The sequence below is a fragment of the Podarcis vaucheri genome (genome assembly GCF_965113315.1).
Source record: "Podarcis vaucheri genome assembly, chromosome: 14".
Lineage (NCBI taxonomy): Eukaryota > Metazoa > Chordata > Lepidosauria > Squamata > Lacertidae > Podarcis > Podarcis vaucheri.
This window is the reverse complement of record NC_138752.1, coordinates 37,701,624-37,723,794: the sequence shown is the minus strand read 5'-3', so window position 1 is coordinate 37,723,794 and position 22,171 is coordinate 37,701,624. Positions and strand designations below refer to the sequence as shown.

General features: G+C 43.6%; 1 protein-coding gene across 2 annotated transcripts in view; it reads left to right on the top strand.

Moving 5' to 3' along the window:
• Nucleotides 1–4,125: 4,125 nt before the first annotated feature.
• Nucleotides 4,126–22,171, top strand: part of CCNF (cyclin F) — a 35,215-nt gene continuing 17,169 nt past the window's right edge. The window contains exons 1-14 of one of the 2 annotated variants that reach the window (XM_082199086.1): nucleotides 4,127–4,316; nucleotides 6,135–6,315; nucleotides 7,748–7,902; nucleotides 9,591–9,697; nucleotides 10,942–11,009; nucleotides 12,495–12,688; nucleotides 14,530–14,583; nucleotides 15,381–15,485; nucleotides 16,143–16,220; nucleotides 16,964–17,115; nucleotides 18,124–18,288; nucleotides 19,780–19,903; nucleotides 21,387–21,567; nucleotides 21,914–22,001. In XM_082199086.1, the coding sequence (XP_082055212.1) occupies nucleotides 7,798–7,902; nucleotides 9,591–9,697; nucleotides 10,942–11,009; nucleotides 12,495–12,688; nucleotides 14,530–14,583; nucleotides 15,381–15,485; nucleotides 16,143–16,220; nucleotides 16,964–17,115; nucleotides 18,124–18,288; nucleotides 19,780–19,903; nucleotides 21,387–21,567; nucleotides 21,914–22,001 (1,421 nt within the window). In that variant the 5' untranslated portion in view covers nucleotides 4,127–4,316; nucleotides 6,135–6,315; nucleotides 7,748–7,797. Of the gene's footprint in view, nucleotides 4,317–6,134; nucleotides 6,316–7,747; nucleotides 7,903–9,590; nucleotides 9,698–10,941; nucleotides 11,010–12,494; nucleotides 12,689–14,529; nucleotides 14,584–15,380; nucleotides 15,486–16,142; nucleotides 16,221–16,963; nucleotides 17,116–18,123; nucleotides 18,289–19,779; nucleotides 19,904–21,386; nucleotides 21,568–21,913; nucleotides 22,002–22,171 lie in introns of both variants that reach the window. The other variant, XM_082199085.1, reaches the window with a different exon arrangement.

The following is a 22,171-nucleotide window of genomic DNA, read 5'->3' as shown; positions in this document are numbered from 1 at the left end:
TTATCCTACCCATCTCCCAAAGATTAAGAAGTGGGGTGATTCCCCTACATTGTGTTATTTTCACACATGACAAACCCTGTGTGGCTATTTCACATGAGAAGAACACCTAGTGGTTGAGTGGATATTTGAACCAAAATCTGCCAACAAGTCCCACAGTCTTCCCACCAGTTGAAGTCCTCTAAATTTTATCATCACAGCAGCCTTCTTACTGAGGAAACTAGGTCTCCTCACTTATCAGCTAAACCAAAACCAAATGGTTGGAATATTTTATAAGAGGCATTGGTGAGGGGTGTGTGTGTGTGTTTAGGTGACCAGACTAATGAACACAGCTAAGTTAGGTCCATTGATTTACTCTGAGTAAAACCTAGTTGAATGCATTTGAAAGAATATCTAAATGGCCAAAACAAATATGGCATCCATGACTGGATCTTTGCACTTAAAAAAAAAAAGTATTAAAATGCAGGTTCCTGAGTTGTCTCTGTAGGACTAGTAGCAGCTTCATATAGGGAGAGGGGACAATTTTAACCAGGGAAAGAGTTAAAACACTGATTTCCTTCATCATCTCTCTTTTTGCCTTGAACTGAATTGCTACGGAAGATTTAGGCCCTGTTATCTGTGAGGCACTAGAACATCGTTCAAACTCTGTAAATACAATTTCTATCTAGGCCATCTGAAGGAGGTTGTATTCCTGTCAAAGTTAAATTGTCCACCCCCACATCAGGCCATAGCTTTTGTACTGTCAGACCAGTGAATTATGGTAGTGCAATAGTGGCAGATAACAGGACCTTGGCATTCTCTAAAATGAAGGGTCTTATTGGAAGTGAGAGCCTGTAATTTGGAAAGGGGACTGACTGGAAAGCTTCTCTCTCTTTCACAGCATAGGGACAGGGAAGAGCCAAGATTGACAGCAAAATGCATGCTGCCATTTCATCCCCCTCACTTAGGACTAATTTCACCACATATATATATATGTCACTTGGTTACTCAGCACTTGGTGACTCACAGATTAATGTGTGCGCTAACATAAACCTAGTTTTCACTGAGGTGGCAAACCTGTGTTAGAATTGTACCACCTGATGCAGACAGCTCATAGGACTGAACATTCACTCTTTGGGGTAGGGCTATAGTGCAGTGACAGTACATCTAATTGTATGCAGAAGGTTCCAGGTTCAATCCTTGGCATCTTCTGGTAGGGCTGGGAGAGAAGGAGTGCTTTTTCCCCCAAGGGGTACTCAAGGGTACGCAGTATTGGCACCTTTTGTTGTTGTTGTTGTTAAAAAGTGTGGCATTTAGTGTAACAATTTCATGGTGAGGAAAAAGGCACTGGAGAGAACCCTGACTGAAACCTGGAGTGTTGCTGCCAGGCTGTGTAGACATTACTGAGCTAGATGAACCAAGGGTCTGCAGACCATCTCAGACCCTCCAAGTGTCCCTATTTTCCAGGGATGTCCCTGATTTAGAGAAGCAGTCCTGGTTTCTGATTTGATCTCAGAATGTACTTTTTTTCCTTAGGTTGTCCCTATTTTCATTGGAGAAATGTTGGAGGGTATGTTGTTATCCCACCCCCGAGCCATCTGAAGGCAGCTCTGTATAGGAAAGTTTTTTCAATGTTTAGTTTTTATTATGTTGGAAGCTGCCCAGAGTGGCTAGGGCAACCCAGTAAGATGTGTCAAGTATAAATAGTAAAATTATCATTATGGAATGGGACATCCCTATTTTCATTGCAGAAATTTTGGGTGGTGTGCTGTCTGCCTCAGTATAAGGCAGTTTCCTGTGTTCCGGAGGGCAGGGGGTTCCCCCCACAAACTTAGGCCATAGTTACACCATACATTTAAAGCACTATGATACCACTTTAAAGTCATGACTTCCCCCAAAGACTCCTGGCAGCTGTAGTTTGTAAAGGATGCTGAGAATTGTTAGGAGATCCGAAAGCTACACTTTTCAGTGTTCCCTGGGAAGAGGGATTGATCATTAAATTGCTCCCTGCAGCAGCCTCCTTTTAAGGACAGGCGAGAGAGTTGGGATTTGCTGCTGATATCATCTATCTAGTGTGGCCTACATGACATGAGGAGCATTCTGTTCAAGGAAGTGAGTGGAACATAAACTGTAGCAGAAAATTTACAGTAAAGGGATGTTAATGCCATTTTAATTGTTGCCAAGTTTCACTGTGTAAACTGTTTGGAGATTTATTTTTTATTTTGCTGAAGATATAAATGTTATAAACAACCAGAAACCATTCAGAAATGTGACCCACATAAACACTCACACAGAGGCCTCATTTACACCATACATCTAAAGAGCTTTAAACCATAATGGCTTCCCCCAAAGAATCCTGGGAGCTGTAGTTTGCTAAGGGGGGCAGGGCTTTGTTAAAGGTAAAGGGTGGCCAACTCTGGGGTTGTGGCGCTCATCTCGCTTTATTGGCCAAGGGGGCCGGCGTACAGCATCTGGGTCATGTGGCCAGCATGACTAAGCCGCTTCTGGTGAACCAGAGCAGCGCACGGAAATACCGTTTACCTTGCCGCCAGAGTGGTACCTATTTATCTACTTGCACTTTGATGTGCTTTCGAACTGCTAGGTTGGCAGGAGCAGGGACCGAGCAACGGGAGCTCACCCCATTGCGGGGATTCGAACCACCGACCTTCTGATCAGCAAGTCCTAGGTTCTGTGGTTTAACCCACAGCGCCACCCACGTCCCGCAGAGCTTTGTTAGGAGACTCCTATTCCCCTATCAGAGCTACCATTCCCAGAATTCCCTGGGAGGAGGTACTGGGTGCCTTAAATGTATGATGTGAATGTGGCCAAAGTCTGATTTGATGCAGTCTGCTGTACCACCCCATTTTACTTTCCACAGCGGTAGCTGTTCTAGTCTGCTGTAGCAAAGAAAAACAAAAAACACACGCTAAAGAACCCAGCCCACACTCAGATCTCTGAGGCTGTGCCGCAATTTGTTCACCTTTCCTGCAGGACTCCTTGTTTTTACACACCTGTTATTCAACTAACATCCTTCAGTCACACTATCCTTCTCAACGAGAGATTTAAAGGCTGCAACGTTTGCTGTCATTAATTTGTCAGTAGCAAGCTAGGGCAGAGGTTTATTACTCCAGATGTACAGTGTTGAGCAGTCCTACTCAGAAATTTCACTTATTACTATCATTATTACATATTTATTTTGGAAGGTGTATATATTGCTTGACTTACAAAAAACAACAAAACATCAAAACAAAATCATCAGTAAAAAGTTATAAACTATTTAAAGCATTCAGATAATTAAAATCAACATAAACAATGCATTAAAACCTGTGTCAACATTCTACATGCCTGGATAGGCTTGCTTAAAGACATATGTTTTTATTAGGCTTCAAAAGAGAGAGAGAAAGAGAAGCGAAGGCTCCTTGATGTCAAGATGCAGGCAGTTCCAAAGTATATCACTTGGCACCTCTGCCAATTCTGCAGCTGGAAGAAATCAAGTGGACACATCTGAGGTAAAGCAATCTCACAAGTGAACTGATCCCAAGCTGTTAAGGGCTTTACATACTTATTTATCAGTGGGTTGGTGTTTTTTTCTACGTTTATATAGAACTGCACACTTACTAAATATCACGTGAGGCGGCAAAAACTATGGATTATATCCAGCGTTAGATCCATTAAAATTAGTAGACATGTCTTACTCAGGTCCACTGATTTCAATGTATATATCCGACCTAGGCTACAACGCATTTATTCGAGTCTGCGACGATGGCGTAGGACTGCTTACGTAGGGCCCGCGGCCGATGCGGCATTGCGAAGCGGCGCTCCCTCTATTTGCGCCTGCGCCCCAACGCAACTCACAGCGAGGCATCCGAACCGTCAACCGCCCCCCAATTCGAATCTGCAACGCGGCTGGTCCAATGACCATCCCGCGGCCTCTGCAAACGCCGGCTTCCCGGTCCCTGCCCAACCACGTTCTTTGCTCCGCCTACTATCCAATCACAAGCCCGGATGGGTTTGAAAAAGTGGGCGCGCGGTTGCTAGGCGTGATGCACGGGGAGCGTGGGATTTAAAAGAAGGGAAGGAAAGGGCGGGGTTCGGACTCAGGTTTTGCGCTTTCACAGCCGATTGGTTAGTCCGTTCGTAGGCGGGGCGGGGCTTTAGGCTTGAAAGGAAGGCGCTTTCTTTTTGCTGAATTAGAGCTTGAGTGGGAAGGGGCGGGATTAATTGGGACTCCTCCCACTCGCCGTATTGGCGCTTACTACGAATTAGCTACTTGGCGGTAGATCCGCGCTACTCTGCGATCCCCGAAGTTACAGGCGTACCAGCGGGAATGAAAGCGGGGGGTGAGTGCCCATCCCCGGGGCGCCTTTGCGGGTGGATGGGTGTCTTTAAACGGGGGTGCTCCGTAGAACTGACTGAGCAAACCTGGATGTTCCCTCCATTTTGCTCCAGTGTAAATTGGGGTTTGGGGGTCCAATTAGTAGCTAATAATGAATGAGGAGTTGGTCACAATCTCGGGGATTTATCCGTAGCGGTTACCTGTGAGCTACTGAGCCAAAATTCTGGCTAGTAGTGCCAGGAAAGTAATGCCCCCTCTCTGCTGAAGGGGGCTTTCTCCTATGTAAGCGTTGAAAGAGGTGCAGCCCAAAATACTCCTACTAGAGAAGTAAATCCCTTTTAATCTAGTGGTCCGTAGTTCTTAGCAGGTTTGACATATGGTCGTATGGTTTAAGGTTTCAGTTCTGTACTTACGCAGGGTTGGATCAAGACAGCTAGGCTTAAAATGGACCCACTGAAATATATGACAGGATACTAGTTCCGGGCCTAATTAGTCCTATTAGTTTTACAGCTTGATTAGCAGTTCAGTCCTTACTCAGAAATCCTGTTGCATAAGGGATCCAGCCCTTATTTAGAAGAAAATAAGTGAGGCTTGTTGTTGTTTAGTCGTGTCCGACTCTTCGTGACCCCATGGACCAGAGCACGCCAGGCACTCCTGTCTTCCACTGCCTCCCGCAGTTTGGTCAAACTCAAGTTGGTAGCTTCGAAAACACTGGCCAGCCATCTCATCCTCTGTCGTCCCCTTCTCCTTGTGCCCTCCATCTTTCCCAACATCAGGGTCTTTTCCAGGGAGTCTTCTCTTCTCATGAGGTGGCCAAAGTATTGGAGCCTCACCTTCAGAATCTGTCCTTCCAGTGAGCACTCAGGGCTGGTTTCCTTCAGAATGGAAATGAGGCTTAGTTCCAAGTAATTCTCATTCCGGGTTCTAGCCAGCTCGCCCCCTGCCCCATATATATGCATATTATATATGCCTGCCAATTTAGGATAACACTTCATGAATCTGAATTGGTTTCATTTATAATGTACATACACTTTTTATTGAGACACCGGAAGTCCTAGGCACATAAATTTTGGAATGATGGATAAAATATGAATGGGGTGGAAAGGTATCTAGGCTAATAGAAAGTGGGGACTGCTAGTTAACTGCTTATCTTAACCTCGCCTTCCATGTGTGAAAGAATTGTCCCCAAATGGCTTCTGTTTTGCTAGCTCAGCTAGTAAAAACTTCAAACTGCTTCAACAGTTCGCGCAGGCTGTGCGTTGCAAAGCAATTTATTTTTAGGCAGTCTAAGTGGGACCTGCTTCGCACGTTCAGGTTTCCTTCCAGACTTTTCTCCCCTGTTTTTGCCCAAAACAAAACGATACCGGAGTTTATTTTTTTAAAAAATGTAAATCTCAAGGAGAGGGCGCCCCGGTAATTTGGGCGGGTGGATTTAAAAAGGAAGCGGAGCCTATAGTGGGGCAGGAGTGGAATGCAGTGGCTGGGGATTGGCTTGAGGCTTTTTCATGTGAATGAAACACAATTGCAGAATACTTCGTGCTTGTTGCGGTCCCTTGGATCCCCCGCATCGGACCCAAAAGCAATGGGTAGTTTTAAAAGCCAGGATTATTATTAGGAGGCAAAAGTGTTGGGGTAGGATATTCTGTCTGAAAAATGGTAATCGAAAAATGCCTGGGTTCTTTAAAGCAATTTTAAAGAGAATTGTTCTAATTCTCTTGTGTTTTGTGGGTCAGAAGTACAACATTCTATTTTAATTGGGCAACAGTTTTTACACTTCATAGACAAAAACAACAAATCAATTTTTGTACTGATATTTATGCAGGTTACATGAATAGCTTAAAACTGTTATCAAAAAGAAGAGGAAACTTCTATCAACAGCTTCTCTTAAAGTGGATTAGTTTTTTTAATCAATATTCTGCTTTTTGTATAAAAGCATATATCTATTAACTTCATACAGAATTAGGATAGTTTGGCAGGCAAAGTAACCACTTCTGCTTCTACAGGTGGGTGCTACATTTTGACTCCAATGGTATAATTATGCAATTTTTCTTTGTGCCATTCATACATTCTGCAACATTTTGATTTGCTTGTCTATGGTTATTTGCGAAAGTAAGAAATGGCATTACAGTGCCATTCCATGTTTCAGATCCCATTGATTTAAATGGGATGGTTTAAGAGATGCTTGAAGTTGCAATCCTGTATGCACGTATTTATTACATTTATATCCCACCTTTTCTCCAAAGAAAGTGCGCAACCTGCAGCCCTCCCGATGTTTCTGGACTATATCTCCCACCAGCCCCAGCCAGCATAGCCAGTGATCAGGGGTGATGGGAGGTGTAGTCCAATCACATCTGGAGGGCTGCAGGTTGTGCACCTCTGCTCCAGCGAGATCAAGCTGGCATGCCTGGTTCTCCCTCCCTCCATTTTATCCACATAGCAATTCTGTGAGGTCTGTTAGGCTAAGAAAAGTCACCCAATGTGCTTCATGGCTGAGTGGGGACTAGGAACCCTTGACCCCCAGATATTAGTCCAACACTCTCACCACTACACCACACTATCTCTTAAACCTGGGAGTAACTTCCCTTGAACTCAATGTGGCTTAACTTCTGAGTGAACCTATACAAGACTGCACTGTAATTCTCTTGAGATGATATCCTTTAAATGTGCAGCACATTCTTAAGCATGTGTGAATGGAGTGATCTACTCTACAAATCACCAGCCAAACAGTTTTGGGGATTACATGTTACTGATATCCCAGGCTAAGAATACTGATCCTTATTTGTCCTAATATCTCACCCTAAACATTTCTACAGCCAGCTGAGCCGATGAAATATGTTGCATTATTATTAGTAGTATTTAGATCCCACCTTTATTTACTGCTTTTATCAACTGGCACAGAGCTGGTGCTCAGTAGCTATTTATGATATTTTGAATCACTGTCAGTTTGTACTTGGCTGTATCGTTTGCCACATAATTCTTTTGGTTTTTGCATTATTTATATGTTGTGTTTTAAAAGGATTGCAGTGTTTGTAATTTTTAATACTGATGTTGCTGTTTTGAGCTTTGGGATCAGCACTGTTGTTGGAAAAGCTGAAAACAAATTTTAAGTCATTAAACAAATATCAAAACGTTTTCGCATACAAATCCTCCGAAACGTTTTGCCAGACATTAAGCTACATTATTAAAACAAGCAACAAACAATACTGGTATATAAAGAGCCATTTAGCAGCACCCTTCCCACAGGGTGGTTTATCATAAATGAACTTGTGTGCATAGAGTCCAGCTGGAACAAGCTGTGATGTGGTCTTTTCTGTCCTCCCTCTTTGCAGGAGAGCACAAAATGTACTGCCAGCCACAGACGTGCTGATTTTTATTCTGATGCATGCCTCTATGTTTGCACCTCTTGTCTGATGAAATACCTTGCGCTTGCTTTAGTGACCCACTGCAGGTGCTCCAGGTGCTTCTCTGTCCCTTCAAAGCGAAGAATGAGGAAGAGACCCAGAGTCCTGACGCTGTTGTGCCTCCCGGAAGATGTTCTGTTTCACGTTCTTAAGGGGCTGCCTGCTGAAGACATCCTTTCCCTCCGAGCTGTAAGTTTAACCCCTGCAGGAATACTACCGTACTTTTCCATCTATTAGACGCTCCCATGTATAAGACACACACTCCCCATTTTGGGGGACTCAGTTTTAAGAAAATGAGGAGAGATGGCCCAAAGTTGTTGAGCCTCTCCCCCCACGCAGCTGTGGGCAGGAAACACTCCCAAGATCGTTTCCTGCACACAGGTAGGAAGTGTTTCCCTCGAGGGAAGTTGGCCAGAGGGCACCTTCCCCATGCCGCTGCATGCAGGACACAATCCAGGGAGTGCTTCCCATGCGCAACAGCATGGGGGGGAGCTGTGTGCCGCCAGCCAGCACCCCCAGATGGCTCCCCGCTCTCGGTGGCATCTCCCTCCCGTGCCACTATCCGTGTATTGGGTGACCTCAGTTTTTTGACATGATTTTTGTGTCAAAAAACCTCATCCAATACATGGAAACATACTGTACTTTATTTAGCATAGCTTTACAGAATCCTTCCAAGGCAGCATGTGATTAAAATATAATGCTGTCTAATAATAAAATCATTAAAAGACAGGAAAAATGAATCCTAAATGTACAGCCTGGAGCGTGGGAAGCCTGAGGATCTCCAGATATTGTTGGACTACAACTCTCATCATTCCAGACCATTGACCATGCTGGCTGAAGCTGATGGGAGTTGGAGTAAAGCTTTTCCTCCTGTTCTCTTTCTACAACCAGACTAGTATGGGTGGAGGTTGTTCTCCAGACAACTTGGACCCAAGCTGTTTGGGGCTTTTAACCATTAAAACAAGCCCTTTAAGTTGGTTTAAGAAACCCACTGACAGCCAATGCAGATGGTACACTATCAGTGTTATATGGTCTGGCCACCTGTTATTACTGACACTTGGGTATCTGCATGCTCCCCAAGTCAAGTTTCTGAACCGAATTTAAAATCTGTTGTGATTGCTCTGTCTTTTGGAGTCACAGCAAAGTTGAGTCTTCATATTAGGATTTTAACATCTGTTGGGGCTCTGGAGTTATGTAATAGTTTTTTGGAAGCTGGAACGTCTTCAGCTTTCAGGGCTAGATTAGTTCATACTGTAAATTAAGTGTTAATGCTTCGTTTATTTGGTGGCGATGGTCCTATGGGTTAACAGCTCACCCTTCACAGGAAGTAACAGAGTTGGAGTGAGGGAGCAATTCTTGCCCACAGCATTGCTGTGCCTGATTGTGTGCCTTCTCCTTTACAGAAAAGAAAAGCACATTTTAATGCATGCATTTCACATAGGGGTCACCAGCCCTTTTAGACCCATGGGCATATTTGGATTTCTGAGTATGTGCATGTGCAGTTTCCAGGAGATCCAGTAGAATTAATCTGAGCTTTGAAAAGCCCATAGAGCTGGGAGAGGAAGTGGGAAAGAGTGCCATTCTTCCAACTTCCTTTTTTAGTTTTATGAACCTTTCAAAGAAGAAAAAAGGTAGCAGTCGTCACCACCTAACGAGCTAGGGGGCAGTGGGTGGGACGGTGCCAGGGAAAGACTTCAAAGGCACCACTGTGCCCACGGGCACCATGCTGACAGCCCCTGATATATAATATCTAGCTTGGACCTCATTGCTTGAAAATGGAAAGTGTAATGCTGTGCCACCGTCTTTGGGTTAATTGACCATGAGCAGGGCCATTTTGAATCCCTTTGGTTGTAATTACCTGCTTGTCTCTCTTCTAGGTTCACTCTCATCTTAAGTACCTTGTAGATAACCATGCTAGTGTTTGGGCCTGTGCAAGTTTTCAAGATGTGTGGCCTTCTCCCAGCAACTTGAAAATGTTTGAAAGGTAACTCCTACGAATTTTAGAAACCTCAAGATTAAGGAGAATGAGATGTTCAAAGATCAGACACTTACTATTTTCAGAGGGTGGTGGTCAACTATTCAGCCATGAACTGCGCTATTCAAGAACTCTGTGTGCCCTTTAAATTGAGATCTCTTTCTCTGGAAAAAGCAGATATTTCAGCTAAACTTTTTTGCAGACTGCTGGAGTAATACAAGAAAAGGACCTCAGGAGTGGCACCCTCTGTGTGGAACTTCTTGCCTACTTATATTTTGGAGGCTATTATGTTTTGATGGACAAACACTGCTTTGTATTTCACTGCAAACAGCGTATTGGCATTTGTCCATAATACAAAAATGAATCAATCCATTCTCTAGGATATCCTGGTAAAATATGTACTATTGTCTTCCGAGATAGAGGGATTTCTCCCCGCCCCCTACAGTGGGTAGAATCCATTTGTTCTTTGAGTGTCTGACAAAATACCCAATACCCTGCATCCATCCCTTTGCAGTATAAATACAGTAAATATCTAGTGCTTTTGTGTTGTTTAATTGGAGGCTGGGGGGTATCATCCTCTTACAATAGAAGGTCTAATCTTTCTACCTGTATTTTGAGTTTACAGTGAGGAAAGATGGAGAGTGCAGCCATACTAAAATCTGCCCCTGCTTTGTCTTATGGGCAGTGGTGATGTGTTGCAGGTTGGATGTCAGTTCACACACATACAAATCAAAGGAAGCTGTGTTGAGCCACATGGAGGAAAAATCCAAGACCGCAGTTGGACAATATCTTTATTAGGACCAACCAAAATGTCATAAAATAGTGATCAGCCTTGGTGTTAACCAAGGAGGGGGAGACTGAGAACAGATACTAAGCTGGATGTTGCAGCGAGAAGGTGTGTATCAAAATATAGGTGGCAGACTTGACTGGTCTCTTCCAGGTGCTACTGGTCTCAGATGGACACATACAATTCTGGGTCAAAGAAGCAATGGGTAATCCCTGTCTTTCAAAACACAAATCCAGCAGTTAGTTAGATCTCTCACCAGGTTTAACTGAAACGCACTGTCTTCGTTAGGAAGAGAACAGAAGTTGGCACATAGAATGCATTCTCAGGAAGGTTATTTAGCAACCAGTGGAATAAGTGACAATTGTATCACCAATTTCTGAATTGAATCTAAGCTGTGTTTGGTAAAATCCAGAATTTTCAGAAACCTGTATCCCCCCCCCAAATAAAATTCTCTATATTTGTGCAGGGCTGCAGAAAAGGGTAACTTTGAATCTGCTGTGAAGCTGGGCATTGCCTACCTCTACAATGAAGGCTGTAAGTCATGGGTATACACAGAAATGCATGCATGGAAAATATTTGGGAGCATGGTACAACTGCCGCAGGAGGGGGAAGCCTACGCACGCCCCCCCCCCATTGTTGCTAATGATGGGAGTTGGAATCCAGCCTCTGAAGGGCCACAGGTTCCCCAACCATAAGCTAGAGGATAAGAAGTTGGCAGTAGGGTTCTGTAGACTTGGCTATATATAGTCCTAAATGCTGGTCTTGCAATTTTCATATCAAGGGAACTTTCCCTTTCTGTATCATGTTTGCTAAGAGTTGTTTGGACTTATACAACAATTTATGGCCACCAGCTTGGATGGTTTAAAAGCGAAGAGAGAAATTCATGGAGGCCAAGGCTACTGAAGGCTACCAGCCCCAATGGCTATGTTCTCCCTCCACTGTTGGAGGCATTGTGTCTCTGACTACCAGTTGCTGGGAACCAGGTGGGCAGAGTAGTGCTGTTCCACCCAGCTCCTGCTTTGGGGCTTTCCATAGACATCTGGTTTGCTGTAGTGTGAAGAGGCTTCTGGCTTTGATGGGCCATTGACCTGATCCAGCAGGGTTCTTCTTATGTTCTGAATGGCAGCAACATTTGAATAGGTGCCTCTCTTTCCATTTTGACATTGCCTGTTTGCATGGTGTGTTGGTCCTTTACGTGCACTGTTTTATGTATGGTAATTTTGTACATACATGCATAAAGGTAAAGGGACCCCTGACCATTAGGTCCAGTCGTGGCCGACTCTGGGGTTGCGGCACTCATCTCGCTTTATTGGCCAAGGGAGCCGGCGTACAGCTTCCGGGTCATGTGGCCAGCATGACTAATCCGCTTCTGGTGAACCAGAGCAGCGCACAGAAACGCCGTTTACCTTCCCGCCAGAGCGGTACCTATTTATCTACTTGCACAACTGCTAGGTTGGCAGGAGCAGGGATTGAACAACGGGAGCTCACCCCGTCGTGGGGATTCGAACCGCCGACCTTCTGATTGGCAAGTCCTAGGCTCTGTGGTTTAACCCACAGCGCCACCCACGTCCCTTACATACATGCATACATGATTTAACTTGTATGCCACCTTTCCACAGTTCAAACCATGCTCTAGGCAGCTTACAACATGGAAAAAGTACATAACAACAAGATAACAAAAGTAGTCATACACAATAAATACAACATTAAAAAATACACATCCAAACTGATCAGTTTCCACATAAATCCCAACAAGATCTAAAATAAAGATACAAAACAGCACCACCACAACAAAACACCCAGCCCAAGAGCCTGTTTAGCAGTCTCGGCTTTTGTACCTGGAGTCAATCAGATCCTGCTCTCCCAGGCCAGGTAGAAAAAGGTCTGCAAGGAAAGTAGGTCTTCCGACATTTACCGCCAGATTTTCAGCTTGCATAGAGACAGGAGTAGTAGTATAGAGAACCAAGCTTTGCTACAATTCTTGTTTCAAGAAAACTTTCCCCCTTTCTACTCCTTCAGTATCGGTTTCTGATGAGGGTCGTGCGGAAGTGAATGGGTTAAAAGCATCTCGCTTCTTCAGCCTGGCGGAACGTCTGAACACCTTCGCAGCCCCCTTTGTCTGGCTTTTCATTCGCCCACCTTGGTCTCTGAGTGGAAGCTGCTGTAAAGCTGTGGTCTACGAGAGCCTCAAAGCAGAGTGTCAGCAGCAAAAAGTAAACTGGCTTATTTTTTAGCTTTCAGACTTAGATCTCTCTTTCACCCAAGACTTACCTTAGACTTAAGCTTCTGTTGCAGAGGGGAGGATTAGTCATTCTAGCCAAAGACACAGTATCTTAATTTTCCTGAGTGCTTACTTTCTGAGGGTAGGGGGTGGAGTTTGCAAGCCATACAACAGAGCACCCTGAGAATATTATTTCCTTTTTTAAAAAAAGTCATGTTTCTGGCCACTATGAAAATGGCCCGTGAAAACCTGTAAAGCCTAGATGGGGCTCAGTTCAAATATCAGGAAGATATGCATCGTTGGTTCCCACTTTCCATTGGTAGCAGGAAAAAAGCAAACTAACTTGCAGTGTAATCCTATATACATCTACTTGGAGAAATAAGACACATAGATTTCAATGGGGCTAACTCCCAGATAAGTGTGTATATGATTGCATCTTTAGGGAAGCTTGTTTAGGGAAGCTTTTAATGTTTGATGTATTACAGTATTTTAATATTTTTTTGGAAGCCGCCCAGATTGGCTGGGAAAGCCCAGCCAGATGGGCGGGGTATAAATAATAAATTATTATTATTATTATTATTATTATTATTATTATTATTATTATTATTATTATTTAAACACTAGATCTTCCTGCCCATGAACCATGAACATGCCCCAGTTGCTGCTTCTCCAAATCCCCCCTGGTCCTGCAGTTCCTCTTTCTTTCCTGAGCCAGTTAATAGTTTCCTCTTAATGAAGTCTAGGCACCCCACTGATGACATGAGGCGCCTCACCCCCTCCTTCCAATTTTCCTTGAGCTGCTCAGACTCTGCATTAGAACTTCTTAAGAACTGATCCTAAGCACTCCCTGAGCAGGCATGCTGTTCCCCTTCATCAGTGTTGGGAGTTTGGTGAACATATTGCAGCCGTGTTCAGAAATAGTCTGGTAAGACTGCTGGTTGAAAGGATAAATAAAACTCAAGGTTTATTACTCATGGCAAACAAAGCCATTCTAAGTATACGTTTTGCTTGTAGCTGATATGGAGCCAAGAAGGTAACACTAGCACACGGTCGCTCACACTGAGTGAACTGGAGGAGGAGGAAGGAAGTAAAACCTGAAAGGAAGTGATCTGCTTCACCAACAAGTGGCTACTAAAAGAGTAGGAATTAGTAAGGGGGAAACCTGCTTTCTTTTTGCTGTCTCCCACTAGTTCAGGTAACTTACTGCAAACGTTGTTGCTTGATTCCGCAAAATAGCTCCTTGACTTAAGCGTATTTCTGGATTATTTATTTATTCCATGAAATTTATATGTCAGTTGTTTGTAAAAATAAAAAAAAATAAAACAGCCTCCAAGCGGTTTGCAAAAAGATAAAACAATTCTAAAAAAAATAATATTGCAGCCATACTTAAAAACATACGAAAGTTAAGATGCTTAAACAAATCAAAATTACCTTAACTTTCTAAGCATTTGGGTAGGCTTGTGTAAAAAAGAATGTTTTTAGCAGGCACTGAAATGAGTACATTGAAGGCGCCTGCTTGATTTCAATAGGCAAGGAGTTCCCAAGTGCAAGTGCTGCCACCCTTAATTATATATTTCTTACAAATATGGGATGGGTACGATGTGGCACCTGTAGTGGTGCCAGTTCCACCAATCAAATGGTTGACTGGGCACATGTTGGGGTAAGGCGATCTGGTAGGCAAACTGATCTCATGTTGTTATGTTACAAAAGTGATGAGTTCAGGATTCCACCAGTCTTTGGAAGTTCGAAGGAAAACTTACGTAGGACAACTTTGATGATGCTTGCTACTTGGCTTCTCTTTATAACAAATATACCCTTCTCCATTTCTTTTAGGCTCAGAGAGGATCAATTCTGTATTGCCTAGCTAAAGTCCTAAATCTCTTTGAGGTAAGTTCCCCACCCCCATTGTGACTGTCCTACCATGCCAAATTTACCAAATCTTTTGTGGGACTTTGTATTTGCAACTACTCAAGCCAAGTTAACAGAGTGTCTCTTGATTGCTGTAGCCAGCTGAATCTGTATCTTATTATTAAATGGTTTTGACTGGTTAAGTTTGTTTTCTTTGTAAACTGATATTTGTTTTTGTCATTTTAGGCGGACAGTGGGTGTGGTGGTGGTGGTGGGATATAAATGGACTACGGAGCCGGAAATGAAAGTGTTGGATCATAATATAAACCATGTTATGTTTACGCTTAATAAGATCAAATATGAAAGATTAGAACAACCAATCTTGTCATGTTCCAGACTGGGGTTTTTTAGATATCTTTTCTACAGATATGAAACACTTGCACAGATAATAAAGAGAGACAATCTTGCACTGTCTCTAAACATAAATTTACTTTTTTCTCTTCTTTTATGCTTCTGAGGCTACAATCTTAAACCCACTTGCCTGGGACTCAATGAGACTTCTAAGCAGGCACGTATAGGATCACACTATTGAGTTAAAGCTTGCACAATGGTTTGGAAGGCAGGAAGCAGGGGCTTCTTGGATTTCCTGGCATGCTGCTCATCAAATTATTTAGGCTGCAGTTTCCCCTGAACTGTAGGCTTCTCAGTTATTGGAATCATTAAAACTTGGAGGGGCTTGCAGCTGAGACCATTATAGAGAACACTGGATCTCAGTGGCTTTGTGTGCGGGTGTAAGTGAACAGTTGGGGATAAATAAATGTCGCCCTTATTCACAGGATGAAGAGAAAAGAAAAGAAGCTCTTGAAATGTTTGAGAACTCATCGAAGCAGGGATGCTTGCACAGCGCCTACCTCCTCTGGGAAAATAACAGAAAAGCTTCTGTGAGTATATATGGCACTAATATCATACTGGCAGGTAAACAAGGCTTGAAGAGCCACGCAAAAGATTGTTGTCTTATAGCTTCTGGTAGGAGACAAAAAATTCTACTCAGACAGCTGATGTTGAGAAGAATAGAATGAAGGCAGTAGCATGGTTTGGTGTAGGGATTTGGATTTTGTTGGGTGCTTGGAAGAACTCTCCCTTCGAGAGCTGATGTGTACATTTGTGGGTGGCTGAGCGTGAATACGACCTTGGTAGAATAAAAGTGCATAATCATGGTCTATCTCCCAAGTAAATACTGTATCAGTGGTGTGTGTCTTTGGGAGTCCCAGTTTAATTCTGAACAGCGGTCCTCAAATTTGCAAGTACAGTGGTACCTCGGTTTTTGAACCTAATCCGTTCCAGAAGACCGTTCGAGTTCTGAAACGTTTGAAAACCGAAAACTCAATACGGAAGTCACGTGGCATGTTTGACTTCTGAGGCATGTTTGAAAACCGAAGCGTTTACTTCCGGGTTTATGGTGTTCGAAAACCGAAACGTCCATCAACGGAGATGTTCGAAAACTGAGGTACCACTGTATAGGAAGTACGAAAGGGAAGATAGTTTGTTAATAACACAAAATATGCAGTATCTTACTTTGTTTCCATTCCTCCTTGTAGATGTCAGATCCTGGTAGATACCTTCAAAGCCTCAGGAAACTCAGGGATTATGCAGCCAAGGGCTCTTGGGAAGCCCAGGTAAGACTGTCACTCCTGAATCTTTGTTTTTTCCCACTTTGTCCAACTGCTTTCAATGTTGAAGCAGAAGGTACCTGCTGAATCTCTCTTGGCAGAGTATTCCACAATACTGGGTCGATAATACTAAATGCTCTGTTTCTTATTTGTTGTCGCACGAGTCTCGCCAACTTGGGGAATAACACTTCTGCAGATGACCTCTGTGATCCAGCTGGGATATAAGGGTTCAGGCAGCACTTGAGGTTCAGGTGGTCCCATAATTTATTTTCATTATGAACAGTTAATGCTGATTCCAATGTGGCCACACTTAAAGCCCTTTCCCCCTCAGGGCGGATTCGAGATGTGATTGTGCCTGTGGCATGGTGCTGCTCGGTGGGATCCCGAGCCAATGAGCTTACCTGGCACCATTGGCTGGGTGGGAGAAGTTTTCTGCTGTTTTAATTTCCCACGGTGCTTGTAGTGATGCTATATTGTGTACTTTGGTGGTTTTTTAAATGGTGCCTGCAGATGGCAGAATGGATGGAAGAAGCAAAGCAGGCATTATTAGTTATTGTGGGTCCCCTTAGGACAAGTTATTGTCCCCAGCCCCGCTTTCCCCGAAATATTGAAGATGGTGTCATTAAAATAAGCCAAGTGCAACAACTATTACTTGAATTATTGGTGTCTCAGAAAAAGCAGAACTAGCTCTTTCTGGAGATGAATTATTTTCCCTCTTGATTTGTGTTCTTTTTCTCTCTGTTACACAGATTGCTCTTGCCAAAGCTTGTGGGAATGGAAACCAACTAGGGCTGGAAACAAAAGCCTCCAATGAGATGGTGTCTCAGCTCTTCCAGGCCTCCCTCCCTCTCAGCAAGCAGAGCATCTTCACGGTTCAGAAGGGAATGAACGAAACAATGAGGTAGAGTCATAGGACAGGCTGAGGGAATTGTTTGCTGAAGCAGAAAAGGCTGCTTGCTAAGTTGCTTTTGCCAGATGCTTGTCTATTATAGTTCTCCATAGCATGCTGTGCAGAATGCTAGGTTGCTACAGGGTGGATTTTCTTTTTGGGAATTTAATTGCTCTTTTTGGTGGGGAGGAAGCACTGTCACCTACAGGAAAAGACACACATTTGCACAAATATATAATTTTAAAAAACCTAGTAGATATTGAAAGATATTTTAAACAGCTAAGGAGCTGAGTTTACTTCTGTCTGGCTCAACTATGTGTTATACTCGATGGAAGGAAAGCCGTAAGCTATCTCCCCCTCCCATTGTTTCTGCCCACTACTTTAATGTGCTTACATCAACTATTAGCTAGAGTGGGTGTGGGTGTGGGGAACCTCTGGCCCTCCGGATATTGCTGAACAACAACTCCCAACACCCCTCGCCATTAGCAATGCTTGCTGGAGTTGTAGTTGAGCAACATCTAGGGTGCCAATGGTTCCCCACACCTGAGCTACAGTGATCTGCTTTTAAAAGAGAATTACTTATGATATAGCATTTAAGCTCTCCAGTTAGCAGTGGTTTGGACCATGCCAATCTGACACTGTTTTGCTTGTCCTCCCCCCCATCCCACAACAACACTCTAAATGGCAAAAAGCACTCATAGATTTGATTGAAAACTTACTGGCCTGTAAAAAACTCCTCCAAGCCTTAATATGGATGTGCTTCATTCTCTTGTTAGTATTGCAATAAAATGTGGCTTTTGCACATTTTATTGCACCTTTTGTAGTATTGCAATAAAATGTGTTTATATCCTAGTTATTTCCATGTGTTTTATTCATCTTGTGTCTTGTTTTCTTTTCTGTCGTATGTTGCTCCCAGCTCCTTTTGGAGGAACAGCAACTCACATATGTAGTTGCAGTTGAATGAAGTTGATAGTGCACTTATAGTCTGCTTGCTTTTAAATGGCTGCTCCTGTTGTTTAGATACATTCTGATTGACTGGCTGGTAGAAGTGGCCACCATGAAGGATTTCTCAAGCCTCTGTCTCCATATGACAGTAGGTTGTGTGGACCGGTACTTGAAAATAAGACCTGTATCCCGGGCTTGTCTTCAGCTTTTGGGGATTGCTTGCATGGTTATTTGTACACGGTGAGTAACTTGACTATTGGCAGTAGTGATGGTTGGGCTCTTCTTAATGAGGACTGTACCTACAGGACAAAATTATTTTTTCCCTTTATTTCCCCCCCAAACCCAGGTCGGGAAAACTGCGCCTCCTTGCTGTCCCCCGAGCTTGTGGGGCTGGCTGATGTCTGTCCGGCGGGCGGGGCGCTCTGCTTCAGGGTGCCTGTCGCGCCGGGCGGCAGGCTGCTATCCGCAGTGTGGGGAGCCCTGCGGGAACTCCCGCAGGGCTGCCTAGGCTGCGGATGTGTTCCCAAAGCGCTGAGCGCTCTGCTTTCAGCGCGCCCGGCGCTCCGGAAAGCAAGCTGCAGATGTGTTCCTGAAGCCTGGAGAGCGAGAGGGGTCGGTGCGCACCGACCCCTCTTGCTCTCCATGCTTCAGCGAAAGCCTGCATTCGCCCCATAGGACGCACCCAGATTTCCCCTTCATTTTTTGAGGGGAAAAAGTGCGTCCTATAGGGCGAAAAATACGGTAAATAGAAAGCTATCTTTAGAAAGATTTTTACTCCAAAAGCATTTTATTTTAAAAATCCAATTTAAAACAAAAAATCAATTTATTATTATTATTTTTAAAAGAATCATTGATTTTTATCCACCCTGCTAGCTACAGGGCACTTTTAAAATGTTATTTTTTAATAACAAAGGAAAAGTGACTTCATCTTCTACCAGAGCTGGATGCGATTTGCCGGCATGGCCACTCCTTCTGAATATATGGAACCTGCTCAATTTCACAATGACAGCAGCTGTTGTTCTCCTACAGGGCAGATCACACTGGGGATGGGTACAATGGAACCATAAGGTGGGGCAGCATGGGTCCTCAGGAAAGACTGGGGTGTGGAAAATGTCACACCTGTAAGCACCTGTTACCCCAAGGGTCATGTGTGAGGTGCTGTCCCTAACTGATTTTGGGGGATACGGTAGAGATCTCAAATTAACTGATTGGAGTGCCCTGGAAAAATAATAAACTGTGATTAAAAGTTACAACTGTCCTCCCTTCTTGAGCTTTGATCATTTCCTTAGTCTGCTTGGTTTAGTTTCTCAGTGTGGGGGAAACAATTACTGTGTATTGTTGTTTAGGGCAGCCAAGGCTACTTTGCCCCTCAGAAGCTTAGGAAATCCTTGATCCACCTTGACATGCCTTGTCAACAGTGTGATCTGACTCAGAAACCTGAGAAACTACCCTGATTTGCCTTGTAATTTGGAGACCACAGAGAGCTGGTGCCCACCACTGGTATTTTGCATTCCTGCTTTGAGATTAAAAGTATTTCTTCATGTTTCCCAGATGCTCTCCAGTGTAACCTTACAAATCAGACCAGCAGATCAGCTTCTACTGGTTTAACTGCTTCTTTAAATAATGTGTGTACACATACAGAAAGAGACTTGTCCATTCTATCTGGCGTTGGATGAGTAAACAGATCCACTATGTGTTTGGGCCTTGGTGATAATCCATCTTTTGTTACAGTTTTATCAGCAAAGAGATTCTGACAATACGGGAAGCTGTTTGGTTAACAGACAACACATACAAATATGAAGATCTTGTCAGGATGATGGGGGAGATCATTTCTGCCCTGGAAGGAAAGATAAAGGTAAGCTTGTAGAGGTGGTGAGAGCCTTTATAATCTAGCTGCCATTAAAGCAATGCTGACTAAATAAATGCTGGTCTGCTTTTTACCTTGCCTTTTCCGTGAACTACCTTGCAAATTAGGGGATATTCCTCTTGTAAGTCTGTATTGCTCTTGGCTTCCTCATACCTGATATATTTCTGATGGTGGTAAAGATGAATAGCTAGATTATCTGTACTTTTGGAAAGCAGATTATCTTGCGGGGTTGAGAGACCACTCGTTCAGCTCACTCATACTGCCCTGTAATTTGAGGGGAGGGACTGAACAAGTCTGAGGTCTGCTCACAAGTTCTCTTGTGGACTGAAATATTGCCTCCCAAGTTTTGGAGAGAACTTCCTCTGTTTGGATGGAGCGTTCTCAGTGGTTGTGCCCATGTCCTGAACACTCTTCTGAGGGAGACCTGCTTAGTCCCCTTCCTGGTGGCCTTCTCTTGGCTGGTGAAAGCTTTGCTTAGATAGGTCTTTGGCCTCCTGAACTAAGAGTTCATAATTAATAGTTGGCTATTTTTCCATTCTTCCCTTGCTTCTATCTGTTTTGGTACCTGTACCCACACCAGTGTGCTCTGGCATACATTTTGGGAATAGTTAGTGTTCATAATGATCCCTTATCTTAGCAAAAAACAGTGCTGGATCAAGAGCCTTGAGTTGGGGTGGCTGACTGTCTTCCAGCTGACTTTCAACTCTTGATGTACAGCTTGGAATGTACATCTAAAGATATGGCAGTGAGTTGATTGATGGTTTATTGTACACATATGTATACCTGAGTCTTCAATGGAAGGTGTAGAACATCATATCCCAAGAGTCTCTCATTGCTCCTCTGCTAGCCTCAGCAACCTTGGGTGAAAGCAGCAGTCAGTCATGGCTACCAGTCTCTCAGTGCAGCCTCATCCAGCTAGCACTGCATGGAATTCTGCCTACTTCCTCCTCCTTGTTCCCAGTACACCTTTAGATTTCAAAAAGGACACATTTTTCTGTGACCTCATGCACCCTCCATCGCCTTGCCAACCTGCCAGTTCCGCCTCTATCCACTCTTTGGGGAGAACAGTTCTTTTGCATTGCCAACACCCCTTAATGGCTAGGTACTTAGCTAGTCCAGCCATGCTGGTTTGTATAAGCTATCGATGAATTCTTTGTCTGGCACAGTTCTGCAGCTTGTATTTCCCCATCGTATCCTAAATATTATCTAAATACTATCATTTATTAGTTTCTAATATTCACTAACAGACTCTGGTACCCAAAACTCTGGTGACAAAAACCCAGTAACCCTCACCTCAAAAATGGGATAGAAATGTAAATAATAAAATGCATGTGACTTTAATAAGAAGTTTGTTTGCACTGAATAGCCAACCTTTAGCAAAGAGGATGTTCCTAGAACAGTACACCGTGTTGCATAGTTCCTGCGTATGTCGGCCTTAAGTAACCTCTTGTATTCTGCCACTTTTTAAAAGATACCTACTATTCTGGACTACAAGGAAGTGCTGCTGAACATAATCCCATTGGAAAGAAGAACTGTGCATCTCTACAGCTTCATTTGTGAACTTTCACTCTTAAACACAGGCCTTTGCATATACTCTCCTGCCCGTTTGTCTGCAGCGGCCTTGCTGCTGGCCAAAGTATTGCACAAGCAAGGTAACAATTTTCCTGCTGAATCAATTCGGGCACCTTTTGGGGAACAATGTCCAGCAAAATAGTCCCATTTTAGCTCTTGTCTGGTTCTCCTGCTGTAGGGATTGAACTGATTGCAAGGAGGACAGGGAGAGCTTCAGTTTGGAGAGGTGGAAGTGGCTTCTTAGGATCTGGGCGAACAGTTTTCAGTCAAAGAGCTCAGGCAGTGGCCATTGGAGTACTTGAGAGCATAACTGGTTGTCACTATGTTGAATGCTTTCATTTGAGAATTTAGTTAAATAACAGACTGTGTTAGAAACCAGTGAGCAATATTGGTTATTTTGTTCATGTATTTTCTCTCTCTCTCCAGCTCATCCTTGGACAAGCCAGTTATGTGAAGCCACAGGGTTTTCCCTTGAAGAACTGATACCCTGTGCACTGAATATCCACAAAAAATGGTAAAAAAATGGAGTAGCAATATACCGTGGGGGGAGCCATAATAGCTTAGTCTTCCCAGCTGTTGCAAAATACTCCTTGGCACGCTTGGAACATGCAGCTTCAATAGTATTTGAACTTCCTACAGACAGCATCTGAAGCAATGAGTTGGTCTGACTGCCAGCTCAAGAGT